This window comes from Rhodnius prolixus, unplaced genomic scaffold (genome assembly GCF_049639745.1).
Source record: "Rhodnius prolixus isolate KJV_2025 unplaced genomic scaffold, Rpr scaffold_11, whole genome shotgun sequence".
Classification (NCBI taxonomy): domain Eukaryota; kingdom Metazoa; phylum Arthropoda; class Insecta; order Hemiptera; family Reduviidae; genus Rhodnius; species Rhodnius prolixus.
The window spans coordinates 10,488,288-10,515,392 of NW_027411625.1; the positions used below are offsets into that span (position 1 = coordinate 10,488,288).

At 34.5% G+C, this 27,105-nt stretch overlaps 2 protein-coding genes across 4 annotated transcripts; one reads left to right on the plus strand and one right to left on the minus strand.

The window, feature by feature from the left end:
* The first annotated feature begins 392 nt into the window (after positions 1-392).
* Adss (adenylosuccinate synthetase) lies at positions 393-21,645 on the plus strand. Of its 3 annotated transcripts, none has more exons than XM_074138358.1 (10): positions 395-900; positions 3,495-3,597; positions 3,674-3,804; positions 6,164-6,312; positions 6,780-6,985; positions 9,559-9,713; positions 12,306-12,430; positions 13,071-13,197; positions 13,311-13,431; positions 21,584-21,645. In XM_074138358.1, the coding sequence occupies exons 1-10, from the start codon at positions 769-771 to the stop codon at positions 21,628-21,630; spliced, it is 1,296 nt and encodes a 431-aa protein (XP_073994459.1). In that variant the 5' UTR covers positions 395-768; the 3' UTR covers positions 21,631-21,645. The 3 variants fall into 3 exon arrangements, with proteins under 3 accessions (XP_073994460.1, XP_073994459.1, XP_073994458.1); XM_074138357.1 differs by lacking the exon at positions 21,584-21,645 and adding an exon at positions 15,401-18,635; XM_074138359.1 differs by lacking the exons at positions 13,071-13,197; positions 13,311-13,431; positions 21,584-21,645 and adding an exon at positions 12,788-13,044 and having other exon boundaries at positions 393-900.
* Positions 21,465-27,105, minus strand: LOC141459353 (uncharacterized). The gene is made up of 6 exons (XM_074138360.1): positions 27,086-27,105; positions 26,641-26,895; positions 25,212-25,409; positions 24,354-24,465; positions 22,452-22,589; positions 21,465-21,655 (listed from the first exon to the last, which is right to left on the minus strand). The coding sequence occupies exons 2-6, from the start codon at positions 26,773-26,775 to the stop codon at positions 21,564-21,566; spliced, it is 675 nt and encodes a 224-aa protein (XP_073994461.1). The 5' UTR covers positions 26,776-26,895; positions 27,086-27,105; the 3' UTR covers positions 21,465-21,563.

The window sequence follows — 27,105 nt, forward strand, 5'->3', positions numbered from 1 at the left end:
AATAAACTAATATTTAGCAAAATGTTGGCATAAGGAGTTGTTTCCTTGCACTGATTAAAACTCAAGAATACTAGGAAAATTATTTATACAATAATAGTTCAACAATTACTTTTTCTTAAAAGGTATTTATCTTAAAGAACTTTTTAAATTTTGAATTTAAAAAAGGTGTACTTCAAGTTATGATATCGTGAACATATTTTTTATTAACTACTACTGTTCGATGTTAAGCTTTCTTATTATTCAACCAACAAGTATTTTAATTTTGACCAACTTCAATGTATTAAATAATACATTGAATACAAATATATATAATATAGGGGCCAAGAATTAGGCCCCCAACCAGGTAAAAGTAGATTTTCTAAACCAGCATGGGCAGCAAGCTAACCTTCCTTATTATAGCAGCTATGAGTCATCTACCGATAAACATATGAGACTCTGAAGGACTTCTCGTCCTTATTACTATTAAGAAATTAAAAACATTTGAACACGCGTTTGAAATAATTAGTTCTTTAGTAAACTCATTATTAGAATGCTTTTAACTCCGGTTGATTTTTTTTAATTTTTAATGTTAAAATTGATTTATTTTAAGATCAAGGATTCTGTATAAAAAATTTATTTCCAATTTGATTAATGAGCACTTGAGATTTTTTTAATTGTTTCCATGGTTACGCACACGAAGTCGTAGTCTTCGCGAATTTTATTTTTTGAAAATTGTAGACAGTATTTTAAATAAAAAAGTCGCCTCGCCTATACTTAATTTTAAAAATTATGAATGGAAATATGTTGGGGAATCAGATGAAGAAAGTAACCGTAGTTCTGGGCGGACAATGGGGTGATGAAGGAAAAGGTAAAGTTGTGGATATGCTGGCTACCCAGGCAGATGTGGTCTGCAGGTGTCAGGTGAGTTAGCTACTTTTCTTTGATGCATTGTTCTTAATTGAGCTAAACTTAAAATGAGGTGTAGATTCAGAATTGACAGTTGCCCTAGCAGGAATATAGGTTCTGGATGGCCTATTATTTGCAGTAAATGAAAGCTTTTACGTAGAAATTGCTCCAGTCAAAAATCAAAAAACTAATTGTGAGGTAATTACGTTATACTCATCTAAGTGAAATCTGTTGAAAAAATCTTCAGTCCAACTCCTCCAAAAGCAATTTTCTTCAGACTTATTTGAGCGTTAATAAGCCCTCATTTCTCTGGGATAAGGTATGTGATTAAATGATTTTTACTCGTATCTGTTCATCGGCCTGAGTAATTATTGTGATTCTCTTAGGGCGAAGTGCAAATGTCTTTGAGGCTTGTATATTTCTGGTTCCTAATCTTTTTATATGGAATAAGAAATTTTAATTATGTCCTACTCCGTCTGACTTGGTGAGTCTGAATCCATATATTTTGATTAGCCTGCATTCAAGAATGCTAATTTATAAGGCATTTTCTGCTTAAACAATGCAGAATTCAGTTTGTCTACGCTACTACTTGGATTTCGAAAGTGTCTTTTACTGTGTTATCCATGGAATGGTCTGAGCAATATTATTGCGGAAAATCCTTTAGTTTCGAATGATACTCGAGTGTTATCGACTAATTTTAATCCCGAAAAATACGTTAAATAATATCAATTGTTATAAAGTTTGAATAAAACATAAGATTTTTCTAACTGCTGAAAACTATGAATGAAATGTTAGGTACTTGCAGATTTGTGTAGACAGATAATCAGTTGGAAATAGCGAATTCAATTTCAATTAAGTTTCCGTCTCACACTACACTTGTTGGGTCAGCATTTATTAAGCAAAAACGACTGGTAGGAAAATCTAAGACTTTTCAAAAGGCAACGGTTTTCCAACTTTAACTACAAAGCGTCGGCATAATAGGTTTCTTCTCTTCACAGAGTGAGGTAGGTTAACCCAGGGATCCTGAGCAAATTGTGTCAGGAGAAGGTGAAAACTCATATCGTGTTTTACATAATTACAACTGGTAAGGTATGGGATCTTTCGCGCCCTGAGACCGAAAAAGATAATGTCATTAAAACTAAGTTGATAAGTTCTTGAACCTTGAAAAGAAAGGAGGCTTTACCTACCAGATATTAAGAGAGATGGCACAATTAGGCTCTCTCGCTGCAGTTTCTGGGGAAACAGACTCGACACGTATATTTCCATAATTTATCACGTTTCAGAAATTTCACGTCAATAGTGTGAAGCTATGTATTTTTGATGACATTAGTGATCCACATTTCTCAAGTTGATGAGTCGCTTTCAAACCTGATGATCGTGTTGTTTGATACTGTCAGTACTGAAGCAAATAACCAGTAATTGCATAAGAGTGCAAGTAGTTATGGTTTTGTTCTTTTGACTTGCACCTTCATTTTATCTAATCTAGCGGTCTTCTTGCAGTCCCCAAGGCCAGGAGCCACATATCGCAAACTAGCGGTTGAAAAGCATTTAACAGTATATAAGAGGCCTATTTTTTCTCTTGTTGTATGATTTCTTCCCCTGGGGTTAGCACTGTTGAACCCTGTGAGAGTATCATGTCTAGATTAAGCCGGTATGACCATTTAGCCTTGTACAAATCAAACTCGATACAAGTTACCGGCTAAATAACTAGGAGGTGTGCCGATTGCCTTGGTCAGCAGAGGATAGTGGCATGAACTTGAATGTCGAATGCTGGCATAGAGCCAGCTTTATAGAGTAACCTACATCTCGAGTGGAGGGAGGTCAATCAGAGCAGCCGCCAGGGACTGGGTCCTAGTACATGTCCTCACCCAATGCTGGAAGGCTCAAGAACCCAAATTTAGTTAACCAGAAACCTAACTCTATAAACTTTGTGGTAAAAGTCATGGTTTTCGACTCACAACACTCTTCAAAGGAGCTAATTAAAGGCGACGTAGAGCGTTCAGAGCTCTGCATTCTAAAGATTAATAAAATAGGGTGAAAAAAACGTGTGTGCGTTGTTCACCTTAAAATTCTGAAATGCTTTGTATGTAAAAGGCGATCATCTTCTTTAACTGAAATCTATCTGTGGGCCAACAGTACCATGCCCTTCCCAACCCGCAACTATCTTTGGTAGCAAAAATAATTCATTCATCTTTCACTCACCCGCTTCATAGGTAAAACATGGGTCATGTAGCGGAAGACCTGAGCAGCCCGTGTAGTTAAATCCAAAATACCCTTAGTTCTGCGCCTTGCACTTTTAAGACTAAGGTTGTTTAGTAGAATAAGAATTTACCGATGTAATACTTTATTCTTGTGGGGATAAACACTTGGAATCCGACATCGCAGAGGGATGTTCAGTATTTAATTGTTTAATAAAAAAATAATTTAAGTTATTTTTTGTATGCCTCTCTTTAACAAACAAGTTTTTAGACTTAACCTGTCTGTTTGGTTTTCAAAAGAAAAAGCTCAATAGCTGATTCCTAATTTATCCCGATCTAATGAAATTAAAGACTAGTTTAGCACTATAAATTGTTTCAACCATTAATTTTAGTCTTTTTTTTTTTTAATAGGGAGGAAATAATGCAGGCCATACAGTCGTTGTGGATGAAAAAGAATTTGACTTCCATTTGGTGCCTAGCGGAATTATAAATCCAAATTGTAAATCCTTAATCGGTATGTTTTTTTCTTAAAAAATATTCCTTACATTTTGATTTATTGATTTCTTCATTTGTGTACTTTTATTTTGCAGGCAACGGCGTTGTTATCCATCTACCTGGTCTTTTTGAAGAACTACGAAATATTGAAGAAAAGGGCCTATTAGATTGGAATGAACGTCTGTTGATCTCCGACCGAGCACATTTGGTATTCGACTTCCATCAGGTAAAGGGGGTTGATTTTCAGCTTTATGTTTGCAAATGGCTTTGTACTTTGGTATTTTCAGGTTTATGTGGTATACCTATACGGGTTAAAAAAACAAAAAAAATGATATCTACTCATAATTTTTTTTCTTATTTACAATTAGTACATTGCTACATTGTTTTTTTTTTTTCCTTTTTTTGGCATTGGCTTTCGCCATACATCCAGCATCGTTTAGGTGCTTATCACTAGAATATCACTCACTCTCCATTCTTACTTATAAATACATTCATCCCTCTACTATGTACAACTATTTATATAAACCTTACAACTAATGGATGAATCAGTACTTTATATTCCTGCCATCCTTATAGGTTAACCGAAATTAAAATCACGTTTACATTGTTTTGAGTTTATGAAATTCCAGTCTCAGAAAGGCGTTCTTAAGGCGCCTTCGTCCATCATTGGTCTGGCCACACTAAAAATAATCCATATGGCCATCCTGAGGTTAATCTTCAACTTACCCACACATTTTGCCTCTCCAAGGGTGACTGCCTTAAGTGTAACATTGGAGGTTAATGTATGCGTTTAAATTGGACAAATAATTACATTTCCTTTAAATGAATCTGGCGGAGTGTAAAGTCGCGACAACCGAAATAATTCAAAGTACTCTCCATCAAAATCTGAGCACTGTAACAGGATTGGCTGACGGTATAAAACACTTAGTTTGATAAAACATTAATGCAGATATTGTCTGTTCAATCCCTCCAGTGTGTTGAGCCTAATTGAACATTTTTTTTTTATTTACTAAAATTTAATTTCAAAGTAATAGTTAAACCTAGTAATTCGTTCGCAGTTACAATACGATACAACAATATTGATCTTAACAATATCATTTTCTCTTCTTTGTCAATTTCGCTCCATTTTTATAAATAATAATTTGTGATTTAATTGCGTTTGTTTTTAAATTCCGCTGATCGACGAACTCATCTAAAGATCTAATAATTCTTTGCGCAAAATATTTTCTGCTTAAAATTTCTAAAATAAAAATATTGTTGACTGTTTTTGGTGACTAATTCATTAATCTAGTAGGAAGAATAGAAAGTGCCAATTTGTCATGATTTTTTATTTTGCCTAGCTTTCGATCTAGGGACTAAGTCATCTTCAGGGCTAGAACATATTTTACAATATAGTTATAATAATTATATTATAATGAATTGGTATTCTATAAAGCAATGTATGAGTAGTTTACACAGCCCTGAAGATAAAGGGACTAGTTCGAAAGCTAGGCAAAATAAAAAATCATGACAAATTGGCATTATTCTTTTATTCATAATAAAATAAAAATATGAGATTTTTAAATAATTTTTTATTGATAGAACTGGTATATTTTTGGTTCAAAATAAAATTCGGGTATTACTTTTTTTTTCTATATCTGTATAAATGTATACTTATTATTACGAAGTACAATTACGAGAATCGCTGCACACTTTTCAACATTTCTTACACCTGTGTTGGATTGAATTAATTTGATGTTCTTAGTCCTTCGCTAATGTTGAATCAGACTTTTTTTGTGTGGTGTGGAAGCATCTTCAACTAATTCGTTACAAAAAAATTCACCAACTTATAGTTTAATTCATTGTTTCTTAGTACATAATCCACTATTTGCAGTTATCTTAGTAATATAGGTAGAAATATATTTTTATGTCCCATCAACTTTTGAGATGCATATTTTTCAAACCAAGAACATTTCTGGAATATATATGTCAGTGTAATAAATTTGAAAATTCATCTGAAAAAAAATGAACATTTTTTGTCAGAGTAACTGCGCCCATGCAGTCAAGGAAACCAAGGAACTCGCATCATATTTACAAGTTTCTTCTCTTTATCACTACAGATCCTATTAAGACTTTCTTTAACGTGTTAGTCGATATTGATTAAGTTTTTCGATCCAGCAATTGAAGCAAGTCATCCTTAGTTAAATTCGAGAGTTTTACCATTTCCTCCAAGAGAGAGAGAAAGAAAGAAAGAAAGACTATAGCACATCTATTACATACTAATTCAGTAAATTTTACTACAAAATTATAATTACGATCACTAAATTAAAAGTTAAAAATAAATAGTTCTTTTTTACTAAATGAAAGCTAATACTGCCCACCGATATCGTACAAGTAAAGTAATAAAAAAAGGCATACATCATTATGTTTAAAAAAAAGGCAAGAAACTCTCTCTTTTAATAAGCTTTATCTATGGCTTCTACACAAATAATAAAGAAACACAATTCAAATTTTGAAGATTTGTGAATGACTGTGTGAATCATTTAGGTTGATGATGTATAATTGAACACTTAATAAAAAAAAGGGTTTACTCGATTCTGTTACAGGTAGTGGATGGAATGCAAGAAACCGAAAAAGGCAAACAGTCCATTGGCACAACTAAGAAAGGCATTGGTCCAGCGTATTCCTCAAAAGCCTCAAGAAATGGAATACGTGTAGCGGACTTATTAGGAGATTATACACTGTTTTCAGAAAAGTATGCAGTCTTATGCTGCACTAAATACTATTTTAACGGTTGTTCAGGCTATGATTGTGATCTCTATTCTCTTCTAAAAAACATGGGCTTACTGTAGTTCAGAGCATTGTGAATGCACTAACAAAATCTCCATCAATCAATTCAAAGCCATTTGAGAAAAATTGCTAGAGTTGGGCTTGCAGTATGAGCTTATTGATTAGTGTTGAATGAAGAAGTGGCTAGTCATCTCCCTTGTAGAGGGAGCACATTATCTAGATCTCCACTAACTAATCATCTTAACCTAATTTAAGGAACATTACCTGCATGAGCTTAGCCCATTCTTTTAAGGGCTGGTCAGGGTGTCTGAATGTGGATATAATTTTCTCACACAAAACATGAGACATTTGATCATATACTGTAGTTCGCAGTCTTGCGAGCTGATAAACCTCCACAAACTAATGAACTAAACCTAATTTGTCTGTTTGCAGATTTATTACGCTTGTCCAGCTGTATCAGAAGATCTTTCCAAATCTTGTTGTAAATATTAATGCAGAACTGCACAGGTATAAAGTCTTCAGTGAAAAGATACGTCCATTAGTGGTAGAGAGTGTATCGTATATACACAATTTATTGCAGAATGGTAAAAGTATATTGGTGGAAGGAGCTAACGCTGCTATGTTGGATGTGGATTTTGGTAAGTACCGTATACAGTACCAGTTGGCGTAATCTAATGTTTATGTACCAACATATGCAACTTTTCAAGGACTCATGCTCACGTCCGGTTTTTAATTATGTTGTAAGCTACGATGCTGCAATTGCGGTGTAAGTTTCACTAGTTCAGATCTTAATCTAAAAAGACGGTATCAAAAGACTATTCTTATATAGTAAAGTAAAGTAATCGCCTATTTTTTCAGGCGGGGCTTAACGTCCAACTACCATTTACTAGGTGTCGTGGACGGAGGCAACTAGCAAACGTACTTTACTATTTCTCATTTAACCATTAAATAAAATCCAAGGCCAAGACCGGGAATCGAACCCAGTACCACAATGCATATTAGCTTTGCAGGTCTCGCCTCTTAACCCGCTCGGCTACCGTGGCGCCTCTATTCTTATATATAATTATAATAAATTTATAATTATTATAAAATTACAATGTACGTATAGAAGATGGTTGTTGGCGACAGGTCCTCGCAGGACACGCAGTTCTCACGTGCAACACCCCGGGTAATTGTTTCGACCAACAGGCCTAAGTGAGAGTAGCCAGATATGGCGAACCTAGTAGCATTTGTCTCAGATTGTGCGGATAAGAACAGCGTCTGTCTGTTAGGGGCGGCTGACTACAAATCAAAGAAAGCAAAGCAATACCACTTCATATTAATGTTCTCCAGGCTATCACTATGGCGAAAAAACAAAAGTGGCAAGAGCAAATACCCAACGAGAACTGTTAACCACTATCAAAAGCAGGAAGGTCGAATACTTTGGCTATATCTTGAGGGGTAAAAAGTTAAGTCTTCTGCAGATGATTATGAAGGGGCAAATTGAGGGACGCCGCGAAGTGGGAAGGAAGCAGCTTTTCTGGCTGAGGAACATCAGGGACTGGACGGGCATGCGGAGTGCGGAACAACTCTTTCACGTAGTGGAGAATGGGGAGGCTTTCGCGAAAGTGAAAACTGGATATGCCACATGAAGAAGAAGATATACACATAGTGAAATTATATACTACATGTATTTAGCCATTTCATATATATTTTAAATTGATTTTTTCCTAGATCTTCTCCTAGTGTTATACGAGTACATGTGGAAAAAGAGATAGAGAAGAATAGCGTAGGAGAGCAAGAGGAGGAAGAAAGAATTATAGAGTGAGAAATACGTTTGAGTTAGGCAGTTATCAAATGTACTAGTTCTTTTGTATTAAGTAGAATACTGTTGTTTAAAAGAGTTTGTATTTCTAAGGTTGTTAGGTTACGGATGTTTTTTGGTTTTGCTAATGGAAGAGTTGACGTTGAGGTTTTATAAGAAAAGTATAGTCGTTTATGAGAGTTCAGTGTTTTTGGTTGTTTTTAAAAAAGGTGTTTTAAGTGTTGTATTCATTAAATCAGTTGATGTATTTTTGAAAAGTAAACAAAGCAGTTATTTGTGAAGGTATTTAAAATAAAGAGCCTTTTTTTTTATCAAATCCCCACATACGAATATATGTAATATACTCGTCCAGTAGATAAAGATATGGACATTATCAGAATATGTAATCATTATTAAAATACTTTACTAGTTATTGATTATCGAAATTCTTTTTAATTGCTCAATTAAAGGACTTCATTTAATTATAATTTAGTACTAGACCCTCTCTATATCGTTTTCTATTTTAATGTGCGTCTGTGTGATGATTATTCATAGTAAGATAATCAAAAAAATAATTTAGAGTAGAATAAAAAAAAGGTGCTTTTTTGCTAACATTTATGAAGCTGTTATATACAATATTTTATTATGATTTTAACAAAAAATATATGATGAATGAAATTAGCCAGCATGAGGGTTGGTGACCTAATAAATCTTAAAAAATATAAATGAAACATTCAAGAGTCCAAGTACTTAGAAAACCCCAGTAGTATTAAGGGAAATCCGTTCAGATAAAATGGGGAAAATATTTGAATAAAACATACAAGTCTTTTCGAGCTTTTCTAACTAGCTAAATTTAGGAGTTGAAATATGAATGAAATGTTGGACACTTGTGTATTTGTGAATCAAACCCTCATACTTAACATATAATGTATAATTTGAGGCGGGTCAACAATTAAGGTCATTGGCGCTCGGAACTTTTTTCTATGCACTGCCGGTCTCTGGCAGTGTTTTCCCATTATAGAAATGGCTGACCGTTTTGGACAGTCCAGCTGCCAGAAGCTCCTAGGAAAAGAGAATCTAAGGGCCGTCAAGGGACCAGTTCAAAATTAATGGCGCCCCCTTATTCCACACAAACGTTTAGCATCACTAAAATACATGTATTGATAAAAATCTGTTGAGCTGGAGTTGCAGTTTTACAGATTAATTGAAACTGCAATTAAAAAATGTGTTCGCTGCAAATTATTTTGTCTGACATGTCTCTTCGAACGGACGTGAACAGCTGTTTGGCCTTTGTCGATTGGTTTTTTTCATAAGCTATCACAAGTAGGAACAGTCCATAAGAATAACACACAGACTTTAGACTCTGATACACCCTTTTAAGCTGATCTAAACATGCTTATTTTAATGTTTTTTTGTTCCCTGTTTCAGGTACGTATCCCTATGTCACCTCGTCGAATTGTTCTATCGGAGGAGTGTGTACAGGATTGGGTATTCCACCTTCAACAATTGGCGAAGTCATCGGTGTAATTAAAGCATACACCACAAGGGTTGGTGATGGACCTTTTCCCACAGAGTTGAAGAATGTTAGTAGCCTTTAAAGTATCATATTCACTTACATTGTACGGTCTAGCCTGTTATTATTAAGGATGACTGCACAGTCATTTACAGTGTACAGACCAACCTGCTACATACTAAGGGAAACTATGAGTATATGTCTATATAGCTACAGTCCTTAACAGTATACACTTCTACCACCTACGCAGTATTATGGGACTCTAGCACGCGATTATACCGGTAAAACATGTACAATGTACTGATCTGCCATCTAGGCTTATAATGAAAAGTAATTAGAAGAAGCCTTGATTTACAAAGGATATACGTACGGTAAAATTTTTATGCAATAATAAATTAATAAAGGTTTAAAATAAAATGTTTCTACATATTTCATTTACAAAGACAATCTATCAAAAAACTTATAAAAATAAATAAAATCTGATGCTCAAGTTTTAGAGATGCATTATAACAATTAATTAACAGAAATGGGAATGTGGCCAGCCCAATTGATGCGAAGAGCCGATGAAAGAGCCTATCCTACTTAACTCTCCTGGGAAGAAGAGCTTACAGCGACTTCTTTCCATTTTCTACTCCCTAGCATCTCCCTTTGCAGCTCTAATTCAAATCTGGCATACCTTAATGACGCATCTTCCTCGGCTCTTCGCATCAAGTCCCATTGAAATCCTATTTAAACTTATTATAAGTAGTTCATAATGCATCTCCAAAACTGTTTTATTCCCATTTTTATGCATATGATTTTATTTTTTTACGTAATGTGGGCTTTATTTCACACCAAAGAGTGTCGCTATACTCTTACTTTTTCTTCTCAACTTAACAGAGACCACGTCTGATTCCTGTGAAAACCGTTGGTAGCATACAAATCTCAAAAATCCTTTTCATTTTTGGCAGCAATATCAAAATTGCACTCTGTCCACACTCTCCACTAGGTGGACACCTCTTTTATTTCTCCTTCAATATGTAAATTTACCATTATTCTTTCCTTACCATTGTGTTTCCATAGTACGATCATTAAAATCCTCCATCTTTATACTTCTACCTATCTACCCCATGACGCTACGGCCCTACAAGGACCTGGGCCTCCTCCATTATTTTTTGCCATTTGGCTTTGTAATAGACGTACCTACGCCATCTTTATACTTCTATTATTCTACATTTGGAAACATCTAACTAGTGAATTCTGATCATCGTTGTACTTCCTTTTTTTTTCTACCGCTTCCTTGAGTTACGTGTAATTGAATTGAAATGTTTAATGCATTTTGCCAATATTTAATTTTATATTAGCTACTCTGCTGTTAATCTCATAATTTTGATCTTTTACGCTTCTTGATCTATAAAGCCCACTCCACATTAGCAGTTGTAAGCAGAAGTGTGCAAATAAATGAAAAATATGTTTTACACGCCATTGCTGTTAGATCCATTTATCGGTAGTCTCTGGCCTCACACATACTACAAATTTGATAGTACCTTATTTCCTCTTTTACAATTTCTTGTTCATTCTTTCTATGGAAGAAGGTGTAACTATTGCTCCTAGCACGTTTATCTAAATTGAACTTTTTGAACTATATTTCTACCTTTTTTAATTATGATTTTCTTCTAAACTGTGCAAATTTCCATTGACCAAACTTAATAATACTTTAACATGACATTGTGTTCTCTGTTTTTATGGAACTGAAAGAATTGGAATATCTCCTTTTTGCCTAATATTAATAAAATATCTTCTTTATTTTTTATTTATTTTTTGTAATTTCATTCAATTAATTTAGCTTTATAATTTTTACTAAAATGTCGGAGTTTAACGTCACTAGTACTAGGTCTTTTGCGGCACTTTCTCTTGATCTTTTATGTACTAGTTCGGTGTAATAGTATAATTATTACAATATTACAGTAATTAAATTAATAGTACTAGTACTATTAGTATTAGGGAAGGGATTAGCTATGCGGTTAGCGTATTGGATTCCCCCGCCGAGGATCCGGGTTTGAATCTAACTGCTGACCCTTAGATTTTCTCTTTCTAAGAGCTTCGTTCAGCTCACTGACCGGTGATGGACAGTATTGTCAGTAATGAGAGAACACTGTCCGGAGGCCGGAAGTGCACTAAAAAAAGCACCGGGGCGCCAATAACCTCAGATGTGGAGGCGCCTTAAATCATTAAAAAAATAGTGCTAGTATTATTGTATTAATAGGTATATTAGTACTAGTTAGGCAAACAAAAACTATTAGTATTTTTAAGACATTATTTTAACTTTAGTTTATATTAAAGAAATTCATCAAAGTTTGAAAATTACAACGCTGCATTATAAACTTTATTTATACAACATTTTAGTACTAACAACTTACAAAAACCAATTGCAAAATCAATTTAAGCGACACAACAATAGTTTACCGATGCTTACAGTAGCAACTAGTACACCCCTTACATAATATTAAGATACATTTAAAAGCTTGGTTTGGAATTTCAAGTATGGAGAAAACTAGTAAGTGGATTTCTGAATGTATCTGTTTTTTTTCTTTTCTTAGAGCAGCTCGCCTGCGATTTTCCTCAAGCTTGACATGCTTAATGTAAAGGTGTATGTTTACAGTTTTGTTTTCTTTGAGTTTAGGAGACTGGAGAATTGTTACAGACGCGAGGAAGCGAAATTGGTGTAACCACTAAGCGGAAGAGACGATGTGGGTGGTTAGACATCCCCATGCTCAAGTACACCTCAATGGTGAATGGTTACACAGCGTAAGTGTCTCAACTTTAAAACTTTTTTGAGGTACAATATATTTAAGTGAGGGGGAGTTGACTTTGAGCTGTTGTAAAGTCACACTCTTTGACTATGCTATTATGATATTTTTCCCGTTTTTTAGGTGCAGTTATTAAAAATTTCGTTTTAAATTTTATGCTGCGAGAATGACTTCATTGTTCTTTATAATGATATCAGTAGCGTACTGTATGCCATTAAAGTTAACTTTTAATCAGTGATTTAGTAGCTCCAAATTTATGGTTTAAAACTTACATTTAGTTGTGAAGATCTATTTGCAAATTCGTAGTTGATTAGCGAAATTTGTATACTTATAATCTGTGTATTTGATTGCACAGTATTGGAAGAGTGATGGCGGGTAGGGAAGTAATGGGAAGTGGTGAAGCCACCTTATTTATAAGTGCTGTCGCACACTTGATGGCATGTGATCACCCATCCTTATATTACCCTTCTGTTCTCCTAACATTTTCATGGTGAGTAGCATTAAACCTGTAGGTTCACAGGCTTTACTGTCTTCCACTCCTTGCATCTTTTAAATTGAATTTAGGGTCTACATTGGTACGCTTTGAGTACTTGCTTGCGCACATTTGTCAATGCTCTAATATAATCTTGCATATACAGTATCTGCATAACCAAACTGGACATCTTGGACACCTTTGAAGAAATACGTCTTTGTGTTGGATATCGTTTATTCGGCAAATTGCTGGCACATTTTCCGTCAAGAGCGGAAGATTTGGCGAATGTAGAGGTACGTTACCTTTCCAGTTGCTCAGTTTTGCTTTTTGAGAAGATCCTATTCTTAATAAAGGTAGAAGTAATTTTTTTCAGAAATCCATTATTTTTACGATTACATGTTTGCAGGTTGAATATGTAACAATGCCTGGATGGCTACGAGGTATCGAGAATGTACGAGAGTTCTCAGATTTACCACCCCAAGCAGTCTCTTATGTCCTTCGAGTACAGGAAGAAATTGGGGTACCCAGTAAGTGTTTTCTTTGTTGTTATTAAGAGAAAACCATTTTTCTTACAATGCCTTTAAGTCAGTAAAATGTACAGGATTTCAGTTAGAAAAAAAAAATTATATACACTTTCTTAAATTATAGGATAAGATTACTTCGTATAAGCTTCACTAACTGAAAGGTAATGTACATTTTAAGATTTTTAGGTAGTAAAGTCGACTGCTCAATAATGTTTGAGGAAATAGTGACAAAGACAAAGTAAAAAATGAATAAAATATATTTCCGGGAACAATACTCGTACTAACTTACCCCTAGTAGAAGGAAGTATGCAGAATTACAATTTTGAGTTCTTCGGAAATACACGTTTTGAGGTCCCCTCAGCGAAAAAGTTATTAACAATTGGTCTTTATTTTTCACAGCAGTATCCCTGATGGTTTTTTCAAAGCATGTTTCACTAGGTATTAATGCCTAAAGTTTACGTTAGTTCAATTACTAGCTATTTTTGAATAATGCGATGATTATGATTTATTATGGATTTAATAAATAAATTGAGAAAACCCAGGTTGAGAAAATGCAAAGTTGTAATTAAAGTAGTAGTTGAAAGTTTACAAATTAAATATCCTAATATTCACAAAAAAAATGAATATCTGAACTTTCCCGAACAGAGAAAATCTACGAGTTCAAAAAAATTAACTTAGTTTACTAGTTCTTTGATAATACCGACACACAACGTAATGATTTCGTACTAGTCTGATGTTCAAGACGGATTGTACGTATAACATTGATGGAGTAATCTCTCGGATTTGACTCGCATGCATGTAAACAAGGATTTCTGCCGACAAATACTTTCTCGCTATCAACCTAATTGTCCTAAACGGCTGATTTGGATTGAATTTTGGAAGGTGGGCATTTCATCGACACACAGCTTCATCGGTCATAGATCATTGTTTTGCATTCCATTTTCACAAGACTTTAAAATAATTTCTAAGTTTTTTTTATAGATTCTCCTTCCGGGTTTTCTTCTCTTAAGATTGCCTTTGAAATCCCTACTTCTTCTTTCCTTACTTAGTCGCTTCTTCCACAACTAATGTGGATTCATATACACTCAGATTTACATAAAATGAAATTTTAAAAAAAGATTTCAGACATCACTAATTTTCTGTCTGATCCGAAGGATTATATAAAAATTTGTTTGACTCTCCCATACAAAAAATCCGTAACATGGGCTTGGTAAGATAAGGTTTTAACACATAACAAGCCTAGATATTTTAAGATCACAACAACCAGACTCTGGCTATTCAAGTATACCGAAATTTCTGTGTTGATGTAGTTTCTGATACGCCTAAAACTTTGAATTTTTTCATATTAAATTTAATTAACCGATTTTTTTTTCAATTTTGTAAATCGTGTGAGGGATCGACATTAGGCTGTCTCATAAAATTGTTTTTTTTTTTTTTCTCTCGCTTCCTTCAACATTATTTTATTACTCTTACATGTATAAGGCTAAAGTCATTGTCTTTATAGCAAAAATTATAGTTTTAAAGAAAATTCAATTTCGTAAACTGCAGCAGAACAATCTGGTGTAACTGTTCAGACCTGATTTTTTTTTTTGTGCAACTGAATTGTTGGAATGTTGTAGATGATTTTTTATTTCTAACTAATTCGATGCATAAATGAATTCTCCAATTAGACTTTGCCAAAGTTGAATAAAATCTGTTTAAATTAAATGCAATTTAGGAAATTTGATTTTTCCATTGGTTCATAATTTTTTCGAAGCATGACTCCTACGATCTTTTTTTTCAACTTGTCATGCTAACGAATGCAAATAGGCCTACCTTTTTTTATTTTGTTATGCCACTAGTACAGTTTACAATTTTTAACACAATTTTCTTCACTCTTGGCATATTCCATGTTAACATTTCTATGCATATTATTATTATTGGTTTTTACTTTCTCTTTTTTAATTATGTTTTTTAAAAATTATTATTACAGTTAAATGGATTGGTGTTGGCAAAGGCAGGGAATCGATAGTTACCGTGAATTGATCATAAAGTTACTTTTAGAAATTTGACGTTGAAAATATCAAGCATACCAACATTTTTGAAAGTTCTTTAGTTTTTCTTTTTTTGTAAAATATATATATAGAAAAGCTAATTATTACGTTTGTGGGAAATAATGTATTTAGGAAAGAATTGATTATATTACTTTAGTTTTTATTGATTTGATTTTAGAAAATAAATAATCTTATTGTTGGAAAAATATTAATAATAGAAAAATATATTTGGGTCTTAGGGTAAGGATCAGGAACATCTTGCGTTATAACTGTTTTCCAAAAACTAGGGTATCACAAAAGTATGTACGTTTTTTCTATCGTACTATTCAAAAAAAATTGTTTCTCTCTTATATTTTTTTTTGTTGGATTTGGTCTTGAAAAATATGTATTTAATTTCAGTATCGATTAGTAGTTCAACATGACACCTTATTATCAGTGGCTCTGATATGATACGGAGGTATACTAAGTCTAGAAATTATTATATACTCTCGAAAATGTGGTAAGTGTCGCAGTGGAGTGCGAGACGGAAACACAAGTCGAAATCTCTATACCAAACTGATTAATCACCTCATGATGAATGAAAATCTGAAACAGGTCAGAGATACAATAAACGTACGTGCTACGTGAGATAAAATCTACTATTTACATACTCCATGGTTTATTCTTACGTGATTGCAATGATGCCTTTTCTGTTGTCTTTTTGATTTTAATTCTGTGCTTGTATATTTCATTTATCATTGTATCTGTCTGTCCTGTAATTATTTAAGGCAAAATCCTTGACTACGCGTATTATGTCTTTATTATATTTCTTTTAGTTTAGTTGTTTCTTTTTTCATAATCTTTGTTACACATATGGTTGAATAGTAAGCGTAGAATACTAAGGCTTCAATTTGCATATCGTTATTCTTTCGAATTCATCTCATATAATTTTATTTTTTCCACCAAATACTGTGAAGACTATCTAGTGTAGTTGTAATACAGTATTATGTATATATGTAAATATGCTCCCGGACTAAATTAACGCAACTCTATGATTCTGATGATTTAGAAATCTCAGTCGTAGAAGTGTATAGGATTTAAATATTGCAAAAGTTTTGTTAGTTGGACTGGGCTGGTGTGCAAGGATCCGCTTCTTCAGTTGGAGCATCTAAGGATAGAGATCGTGTTAGAGAAGCTCTCTTGCCAATTGTAATATTTCTAACTTTTACTTAGGTCTTCCACGTTTATGAAAACTGGAAGTGAAAGCGGTGGATAGATAGCATGATGTGCACACGAAGCCGGACCTGTTCCGAAGGAACTGCAGTCAAAGGGGGTTATTGTACTGTCCTAATGCGGAAGTAGTAGATAAAGCTCCCCTCATTATAAGGTGCAATGGTTTATCCTCTGTAGTTTTTGCTATCTGATGTACTTGGTTTCAGTGTGTAAAAGTACTCATACCGCAACCTAGCGATTGCAACGTTTGGAACAGGATATGAAAGATACACATGCAGCATGACGACACCTTGCGGAGATTTTTTCTGATCTATCATTAAAAAAAATATAAGTAGACATTTGGTCAGATTATGTCAGCAAGGCACTGGACCTGGTCCGATTCGAGACGAGACCCACGACCAGTTACTGATGAGACTGCTAGTGGGTGAACCATTTGCTTTTTACCAGCAAATGTCCGTGGGATGAACTTGAATACAGCATGCTGGTCTTAAGAAAGTTATCTCTCCTGCCCACAAACATAAAAGGTCACAGATGGCGAGGCGTTCCTCATAAATCTATCAGCTTACTCGTGGGACCGAGTAATGTCCTCGCCAAAGACCTCCTAGAGGTCTTCACATCGGACCCAATTTAGATAGCCCATAAATATTTATTCCATAAATACGGAAATATAGGTAAACATAGTAAAAGAACAAAATCAGAAATTTGTAAGAAATTTTAGGAAACTTGTTCTTAAAATCTCTCTACATCTAAGAATCTGTATAAAAACTAAAATTAAAAAACGATTACTTTAAGAATCCAAGGTGTTCCTTACCTTATTTTTACATCCGAGTGTAATTTTGCACAAAGTGATAAATTACTTATCTAATAATTTTTTTATTGCGATTTAAAAGTAATTATTTTGCGTTGTTAAAAAAAATGCCCAAAATAATATGGGAAATGTCACCAGACTTTTTTTTTTTTTTGGCGGCGGAAGGCTTGAGTAAAACGTTAACTCGTGCGTTCCCATAAAGATAGACGTTTACCACCCCTGTGTTATGCTTCTAGAGAGCACTCGGGTGAAGGGTCCTCTACCTTTCAGCCCTTTACACCTGCTATGCTGTGCTCTTTAGAAAAAAATAAAACTGAGTGACGAGCCATTACTTAAAAGATTCTGAGCCTTCACAGTGCTGTTTATTGGCTTTTGCTAGGCGCGAAACGGGGCTAATCTTTGCTAAGTGCAGTGTGAGCAGCAAGCCCAGCCTGAGTGACCTAGAACTGTGCTCTCTCCTGCTGAACAACTAAAGTTGCCTTCTTTATCTAGGTTATAACCAAATTTAGGCAAACACCAATATTTCTTATGTGCTTCAATATCATTTTGTAACTATAATAAATTCAGTTTGCCTTCCCACGCAAAATTTTAATGTATTTTTTGTAATTAAGATTTGTTTTTGCTTTTAATACAAATTCGTTATATGTGGGTGATTTAGTGGATTGTTTTAGACAATGTAGTCAAAATTTTATAAGAAGTAATCGCAGTGAAGGAAGTTGATGAATTTGGTGGCCAGAAGTATATTCTAGTTTAAAGATGTACCCAAGTTTGGTCTCTTAACGATTGTCTGAGCAGTTGATATAATACTTTTGCCAACTAAATAGAACTAAAGGGAAACCAATGTTCTCATAAGGACTATTAATAGACCGACTTTCAGTCCTAAATTTTCTTACATAAAATGTTTGACCTTTTGCTGTATTCCAAAGAAGTGTGAGCTCACTAAATAATAAAATCAGTATTTGCGTCAGCACTAGGGTACACTATAGTTCCTTTTGTAGGTCTTAGAACGCTGATGTGGGTCATAAAACTAGACCTAGGTTAATCTTTAAATTTTGTTGCTATAATTGTGTACAGTTGAAAATGCGACATGATTTTCCAAACTGACTTGTATAAAAATACAAATACAGTGTAATAAATACAAAGTATTTTGGTTATATGATTTTATATATTTTCAATAATTCCCTCATTTATCAAATCCACTAATAAACTCCAAGATTTAAAGCACTTCAAAACTTAACAGTTCAAACTTGAGAAAAAACCCAGCGAAGGTTTGTGCCTAAGGCAATTTGGCCATATATCTTACCACAGACATGAGAATGTCACACTTTTTTTTTGGAATGATTTAAGGCGCGCCAACATCACAGGTTATTGGCGCCCGGAGCTTTTTCCAGTGCACTGCCGGCCTCCGGGACAGTGTTGTCTCGTTACAGGCAACACTATCCAACACCGGACAGTGAGCTGTAAGAAGCTCCTAAGAAGAAAAAGTATAAGGGCCAGCAGATTCGAACCCGGGATCTCTGCGTGGGAATCCAATACGGTAACCGCATAGCTAATCCCTTCCCTCACTAGTTCTGTTAATGGTAGAGAGGTCAAAAAACAGGTTATTATGAATTGTTTAAAGGGGACTGGTTACATCTCGCTGCAGAAACGTGAATGTCCATTCTGTTAATGTTATGTTACATAGAACAAAGTGAGTAACATCGTATTTTTACGAATAAGGAGATGATTTTTACGAAGAAGGAGCCACGTTTATTTATTGATCACGTTGATCATTAGAGTCTACGAATGAAGCTCTACAACAGCTTGGGATTCTTTAGTGAAAGTATGATTCAAACTTTAAAATGTGTACAAATTTTTTAAAAATTGTATCTTTTGAGTTTATAAGAGTAAAAATAAGAGAGAACAGAGATTTTAAAAGCAAACATACAAATTTATGGTTGATTATCGACATGCCGAATTAACTTTAAAATCACAGCAGCGGGATGGCAACCCACTATTATTTCGAGGATAAGAGGTTAACTACAAACAGTTAGTAATTAAATTTAAAGAGAATATTAGGTTTGATTAATTTCAAGAGAATATTAGGTCTGACTGTGGATAATCCAAAAAAGTATGTATCATGGTTTTTTATGGCATTGCTTATTAAATTGCCAAATCATTGTGTAAGGGGCGCTAGCCACTTTAATTACATTCTTCTTTATTTAATCTTTATGATTTACATAAATTGTTACAGATGTGTTTTTATAGCTTTTTATGCTAGGTGAAACTCCTTGCAACATTTCAATTACAATAAATGATGTTAATTTTCCGAATCGATACTGGTGGTACCCAGAGTACTGCTAAACTGTTCATTAATGGAAGCCCACGTGAAAAAGACGTAAAACATCATTCTAATGTGAATATATCAACAAACATTGGTCAGGAGTCTATAAGAAAAAGGGGATGTAGTTATTACACATAATATGCATGATTTCTTCTGTAAGGGGCTCCGGCCGCCCTTGACTCGCGCGTACCTGGAGGAAACGGGAAGTGGCCACTCCAATCACAACTCAAGATAATTACAGCATTTATTAAAATAGAAAAACAACAAACACATTGTTAACAAACACCCAAAGTAATTATATCCTATGCTTCATCCCTTACATAAACCAACCCAGTTGAATATACTATACAATTATCTATCAAACCTCGCTTCTAATACATTCTAATAAGTATCCCCACACATCAATAAGTTAAATAATTCATTCATTCTCCCACAAGTAACCCATTCAGTCTTTGCAACCACTGAGTCGACCATACTGGGGCTAAACAAATACCGCTATTAAATTTCTATTGGGCTACAACTCACCAGCCACAAGCCAGCCGACGAACCTCTTCCACAGCATGGGTCTTCCTTCCGCCGGAACCACTGAGCTCCCCTGCAAGACCACTGGCTCCTCCGCAAGGCGGCTGGCTCCTCCGCTGGACAACTGGCCCCTCCGAAAAAAAGTGAAACCCTGGCCAGGCAGTAGCCCAGTTTTTATATACGATACGGTGTCGACTCAGCGGTTCCCACACCTTTAGTAATTTAATTATTGATTTTCCTCCTTGAGAATAGCTTATTCACTTTTCCCACGTCCTAATTCTTAAAATAAGGTAATGAACCCCAATTACAAAACAAACCCAGAAAATTCAAATACCTAAATTAAATGTTCTCCTCTCTCTGACAAAAGCTGGACCCTTACAATTGTGACCAGTTTATTATGGAAATCTTATAATCCATGTAAACGTAATAAAGTCCTGATTTTTTGACAGTAAATACTCTCGTTACAGTGTGATATTTATTTACAACTAGTCAATTTGGTAATAAATAGACCTGTAAAGAGGTTTAGGTTGATTTTTTGGAATGTTCACTAAGATATTTGCTACAAACTACCATTGCACTGTAATATTGACCGTGGGGAATGTTTTATCAAAGCCTGGTTAAGCTATACAATAAGATAAACGGCAGCTTTCGAGTCAATGCAGGCGGAATAGTAGGTTCTAAATAGAGTTTGATTATTGGTCTAATGAGATAGGCACCAATTTACGCCTAGGTACTTTGCAATATGGCGCTAATTTTGAATAACAATGTAGCCTTTGCCTGAAGTGATTTGGGCACAACAAAACATGAAAATGTTCACGTAGCAATTTTGTCAATGACAGATGCAACGCACTGGCTAGTATCAAGAGTAATGAAGTGTAGCCTGGTTAAGTGATTTGATCTAGCACAAACCTGAAAGTGTCTAGTAGTTTAATTGTAGGTAGAACAAATAAATACCGTAATAATAAAGTGGTTGCTTACTGTAGGAGGTCCATTTCCTTTGCTGATGTAGAAGAAATGCCCTAACTAATACCTCATGTAGTAGAGTGAGTTGACCCCACTAATAGTGAGATTTGCCCTCCTGCAATATTTTTCCCAGTAGCCCTAAAAGCCAAGATAAAGTTGTTACCGAAACTGCAACTATATATATATATATATATTTATAAAAAATACAAATTGTACAAAATATACATTTTTTTTAAATAACAGGTAAACCAATAATAAAATACAGAAGCAAAACTCAATTTAAATCTCTGGAAGTTCCAGGTCTTGGATGCATGAACATGTCCTCTGCTTCATCTTCCTGAAGGCCTCTTAAATCATGAAGGGGATCTGAAAAATGAAAGAGTGTCTTAAATACATGTACGAGGGCCAATCAATAATTAAACAGACAAATAGCTGTGCTTCAAAATTGGTGTGTTAAATCAATAAGATTTTTTGTTCATATTTCCATGTAATCCGTAATCCAACACCAACTTCTATGGACTTGTCCCATTTTCTTACGAGTCTTCTTAGCCCCTCAGCGAAGAATTCTTTACCTGGATCTCGAAGATAGTTTTGTACTTTTTTCTTTGCCTCTTCGTTGGCGCTGAACTTGATGGCATGTAAAGCTTCTTTCATCGGACCAAAACAGAAAGTCACGGATCTAAGGAGGATGAGATAGGTGCTCCCAACCCACTTTGCCCGGAGCTTTTTCCAGTGCACTGCCGGCCTCCGGGACAGTGTTGTCTCGTTACAGGCAACACTATCCAACACCGGACAGTGAGCTGTAAGAAGCTCCTAAGAAGAAAAAGTATAAGGGCCAGCAGATTCGAACCCGGGATCTCCGCGTGGGAATCCAATACGCTAACCGCATAGCTAATCACTTTCCTTATAGTATGTACTATTTTTATTACAGTGAACTTAGAGTTAACGATGCTTTTACTAACTGTTCAAAAACATTTTATCGAAAAAAGAATTAATCATACGACTTAATTCAGAGGACATTGCTTTACATAGTTTTTGACTACATTTTAATTTATAAATTACGCGATTGCAGCAAGAGAATAATTTTTAATCTTAATAATTAATCTTTTAATTTTTTGGCAAAATTTTACAAAAAGTTTTGAGATCAAGTACAAAATATTACCTGCTAGTTTGGCACGCAACTGTTCAATCATGGCATCTTTTTTTTTCATCACCTCAAGGAATTTAACCATCAAAACATTTTCCATTTCCAACTTCTCCTCGGTGGTCTTGTGAAAATGCTCGGTCATCAAGGACAATTCTGCAACAGAGATACAACATGGTAAGCTATTATCTATAGCAACGAAAAGTTCAAGCTTTTAAAAATATTATATAACAGTTTTTCTCACCAAAAAAGTACTTTTAGAATTCATAATAAAAAATAGGGGTTCCCATTTGGAAAAAAAAGTTTGTATCTCTAACCTGCATATCAGCAGCAGAATTTCGTTTTTTATAATATCATTAGATACTACTCTAAAAATAAAGGAAGTTACGATTTGAATTTTTTTTTCTATCATCAATAATTACCGAGAAAAAGGGGTGGACAACTAGCCCGGACACCCTGTATAATATATACAGGGTGACCAGAGTTATATGCTCCACCCACTTTTTTTTTTAACGGCAGGAAATTTCGAAAAAATAAAAAACACGTATTTAATCATTTTTAGTCTAGTTTATTTTCAGTGATAGACCCATTTTTTTAAACCCCTGTATCTCGAGATACAGCATCCAACTTTTGATTTTTAAATGGAACGTTATATTTTTTGTTGCATATTTTTTATAGTATTTGAGCTTCTAAAAAACAAAAAAACATTTTTTGAAATCGGTTAGGTTTTTCAAAAGTAATGGTAATTTAAAATATGAAAAACAAATTTCAGTTTATTGTCAAAATTACGTTATTTTTTTTTAAAGAATCTGTTCAAACTGGGCACAATCAACGGATAGGCAAGCTAAAACTCTGGACTCCCACGCTTTGCTTGTAGCAGCACTTACGGTAGCGAAGTCAAGATCTAGGCAGGCTAGAGTTATTCGACGTTTCAGATCATCGACTGAAGCCACGGTATTAAGGTTACTGAACACTTTATTTTTTAGATATCCCCTCAAAAAATAGTCCATTAGAGTTAAGTCCAGAGATCGAGGTGGCCATTGGATGGGACAATGATTCCCTAAGCACTTTTCATGGTAATTTCTGTCCCGGTAACCTCGAACAACTCTCGCATTATGTGCCGGGTAACCATCTTGTTGAAAATACATGTCTAGCCGACGTTGTAGAAGAACATCTTCAAGCAGAACTGGCAAAATGTCTCTTAAAAAAAAGTTGGATACCTTTCACCAGTTAAGTTCTGTCTGTAGAAGTATGGGCCGATTAGTTGATTTCCTAAAACTCCACACCAAACGTTTATAGAAAAAACAACCTGAACGTCGAATAACTCTAGCCTGTTTTTCATATTTTAAATTGCCATAACTTTTGAAAAACCTAACCGATTTCAAAAAATGTTTTTTTTTTTTTTTTAGGAGCTCAAATACTATAAAAATATGCAACAAAAAATATAACGTTCCATTTGAAAAACAAAAGTTGGATGCTGTATCTCGAGATACAGGGGTTTAAAAATATGGGTCTATCACTGAAAATAAACTAGACTAAAAATGATTAAATACGTGTTTTTTATTTTTTCGAAATTTCCTGCCGTTAAAAAAAAAAGTGGGTGGAGCATATAACTCTGGTCACCCTGTATATAAATATATATATATATATATGTGTGTGTGTGTGTGTGTATGTAACAGTTTTACAGATCTCCTTCAGCATTAGAACTGCTCAAAACAATAAAATTATACAAGACAACAAAAAATTGGCGATATAAAAGCTTTAAGTAAAGTCGGGAATGAATAAGATATACAATAAAACATGTTTTTCATGTGAGGCGAATATCGCTCAGACTTATCTAACACCATAGTATTATGGGAAATAGCATAACATTAAGCATGCCTCTAAAAAAAAAAAAAAAAGGAAATTATTAAGTCTCACCATTTTTAATTTTTTTGTAACTTTGTTCGAGTAATTCTACTTTCTCCCTAACTTTGATAAAGTTATTCCAAAAAGGCTCCATCAGATGAACTACTTCCCCGGAATCAGTCACCTGTAAATAATAACTATAAACAGCAAACGGCAAATTTGCCACATTATTAGACTGAGGAGACACAACAAGCAACCACTAAGCCTTATTAGGACACAGTGAGCTCTAAGCAACACACCAGACAGTATTGCGCAAAGGAGGCAATCTCTAGCGCTCTGAGCCTGGCATTAGGGAAATTAGTGAGCTTTAAACAAGGCCACTTTACCTTAATATTAATGAATTTAGTGAACTCTAAACATGACACTAGCCAGCGATCTGGTCTGAAAAGGCAAAATTTCAGGCAAACAGGCTCATAATGTATCTGTACAAGCTCTAAATGAGCTCTACACAGAACGCAACTACAGCTGTTGCGCTGGGCTGAGAAGTCACAAATCACTCACATTGACTTTGGCTATGTAGTGAGCTCCATACAGGAGACTATTTTACTTATAGCGCTGAGCTATGAAGGCAGTACTCAGTCTGGCATAAAAACTCTTCATAAGCTCTAAACAGGACACCACTTAGCTATTGCGCTGAGCTGAGAAGTCACAAACCACTCAAACTTTGGCTACGTAGTGATTTCTAAACAGGACAGCTTTAACTATAGCACTGGGCTGAGGGATATCGCACAGGCAGCCACTCAGCCTGACATGAAGGCATTTTTAGTTGCCTCTAAATAGGACACCACCTAGCATAGTATAACACTGGCAGAGAAGACACCTCTTAAGCAGATAGTAAAACTTATATTGAGCTCTAGAAATTGTACTTACGTGGTTAAAAGTGAATACTCCATAAATGATAGACATTTGTTCACTGAGCACTTTTGTCCATTTCAATATTCCACTATCAAAGACTATTTTGAAGAGTTCGTTATCATCTGGTTCAAATAGCTTTCTGAAGGCGCTTTTATATTGTTCATAATGCATGCCTAACTTGGTTAAGTAACTACTGCAATTACGGGGTGTAATCTGTAAATACATAATGGTTATATAGTATAGATATATATACTCTGATTGCTAGAATCAGGTACCAAAAAAAAATCCAATTGCCATGATTATTTATCTAGAGTTTAATAACTTCCTGCAAATTTCTTGTTTATTTCACATATCACTAGCGATGTCTAATACATTATTTCTACCAACTTATTCTTAACCTCTTCCTACATCCCTTGCATCCTGGAACCATCTCGGAGCACGTGCTCACTTTCTCTTCCCTCTCCTCTCAAAGAGGGAGGATTGTGGTGAAAATTTTTCAATTTTGATTTCCACCGTAATCCATTTTGCGGCCCCGTGCGTATAAATTGGTCTATGAGTTCTAACTGTCTAAAATTTGAAAATCACAGGAACTTCAAATCTGATATTTAGTCAGGTGCCTTCTTGGGACCTGACAATACTAAGCATCGAACATCAGGAATTATCATTTTTTCTGAAGGGATTTATCAGTTTTTTAAGATTTTCTCAAAAATGACTTCTATGAGTCCGTTTTAACATCAAATACTTAATATTATATATATATATATACACGTAAAAAATATACAATTACAAACAATAACTTTCGTAAACGTTTTGTATATAATCAAATCAATGTAATTTGTTTCCATAAAATATGTTGCGCAGTCCTGATAATGATCAAAAGCCTGGCATTTCTGACAAATTCTGACTAAAATTGGCAATAATCTTTCTTCCTCTTGGATTAATGAATCAGTAACCAATAAGTTGAAAAACATTCAACTAATCAACAACTTTTAATTTTTTATTTATCATACAACATTTGTATTTGTCATACAACTTGTATCAGAAACTTTTTCCCTGGAAAATTAATTTTGGAGCAGTTCTGTAGGAAGAGATACTTTGGACTTGCCTTTAAAGTGCCACTTCACTAAATTATACGGTGTTGCTACAAAGGATTTATATTTCTAGCAATTAAGTAGGTTGCTAAAATTCCAAAATAGATAGACATCGCTGGACGGCAAGTGAGAATGTCTTGGCTTTCATGAGATTCTTTTTCTGGAATACTTGTAATGAAAATGGATGCTAAAGAAGGGTTCTGGGTCTCATGCTTCCCACAAAAAAATTCACCGCTATAGTGAGTTTTGATCGCAGTTAATAGCATTTAGAAAAGTTTTTGTAGAGTTTTTTTTTTTAGTTTGGTTACAATTAAGTCTAAGAAATAAAGTTTACAAAATTACATCCAACTTACCTCATAAGCCCAAGCAGTTCGTAAACCCATGATGGTCATATGAATGTGATTGTCATTACGCCAAATACTTGCCAGCTTGTAAGTTGCATTATAATCTTCACTATGTTGAAATTCGCACACCAAGAATTCTTCCATTATTTTATATAAAAAATTTCTTTACAAAAAACTATCCTAACCAAAACTGTCACTAAAAACGTCAAAGTCGGCTTTGTTTTGGCGGTTATTAATACTGTTCGGATATAGGATCATGTCAACCTGTAACATAGTAACCTCTTTCATTGGTAACCATATAAACAAGGCTAAAACGTTTTCGACAAAACGCACTGTTTAATACAAAAGCGTACGATTTGGTTGAGTAAGTTAGACTGAATAATTTGAGATCAGAGCCTCCTATGAATGTACTGAGTTAGAACTAATTAAATTGCTTGTTTTTAGAGATGCTTACCTTCTTTTTAGATTAAATTA

What these genes read in the sequence shown, in the direction of transcription:
- LOC141459353 (XM_074138360.1), bottom strand. Translation starts at nt 26,775, where the DNA reads ATGGAAGAATTCTTGGTGTGCGAATTTCAACATAGTGAAGATTATAAT. An exon ending in TTACAAAAAAATTAAAAATG is followed by an intron (nt 22,590 to 24,353) that starts GTGAGACTTAAT and finishes TCTCTGTTGCAG; the next exon opens with AATTGTCCTTGATGACCGAG. An exon ending in GTTGCGTGCCAAACTAGCAG is followed by an intron (nt 21,656 to 22,451) that starts GTAATATTTTGT and finishes TTCATTTTTCAG; the next exon opens with ATCCCCTTCATGATTTAAGA.
- Adss (XM_074138357.1), top strand. Translation starts at nt 769, where the DNA reads ATGAATGGAAATATGTTGGGGAATCAGATGAAGAAAGTAACCGTAGTT. An exon ending in ATGGTGAATGGTTACACAGC is followed by an intron (nt 12,431 to 13,070) that starts GTAAGTGTCTCA and finishes TTGCATATACAG; the next exon opens with TATCTGCATAACCAAACTGG. An exon ending in AAGATTTGGCGAATGTAGAG is followed by an intron (nt 13,198 to 13,310) that starts GTACGTTACCTT and finishes ACATGTTTGCAG; the next exon opens with GTTGAATATGTAACAATGCC.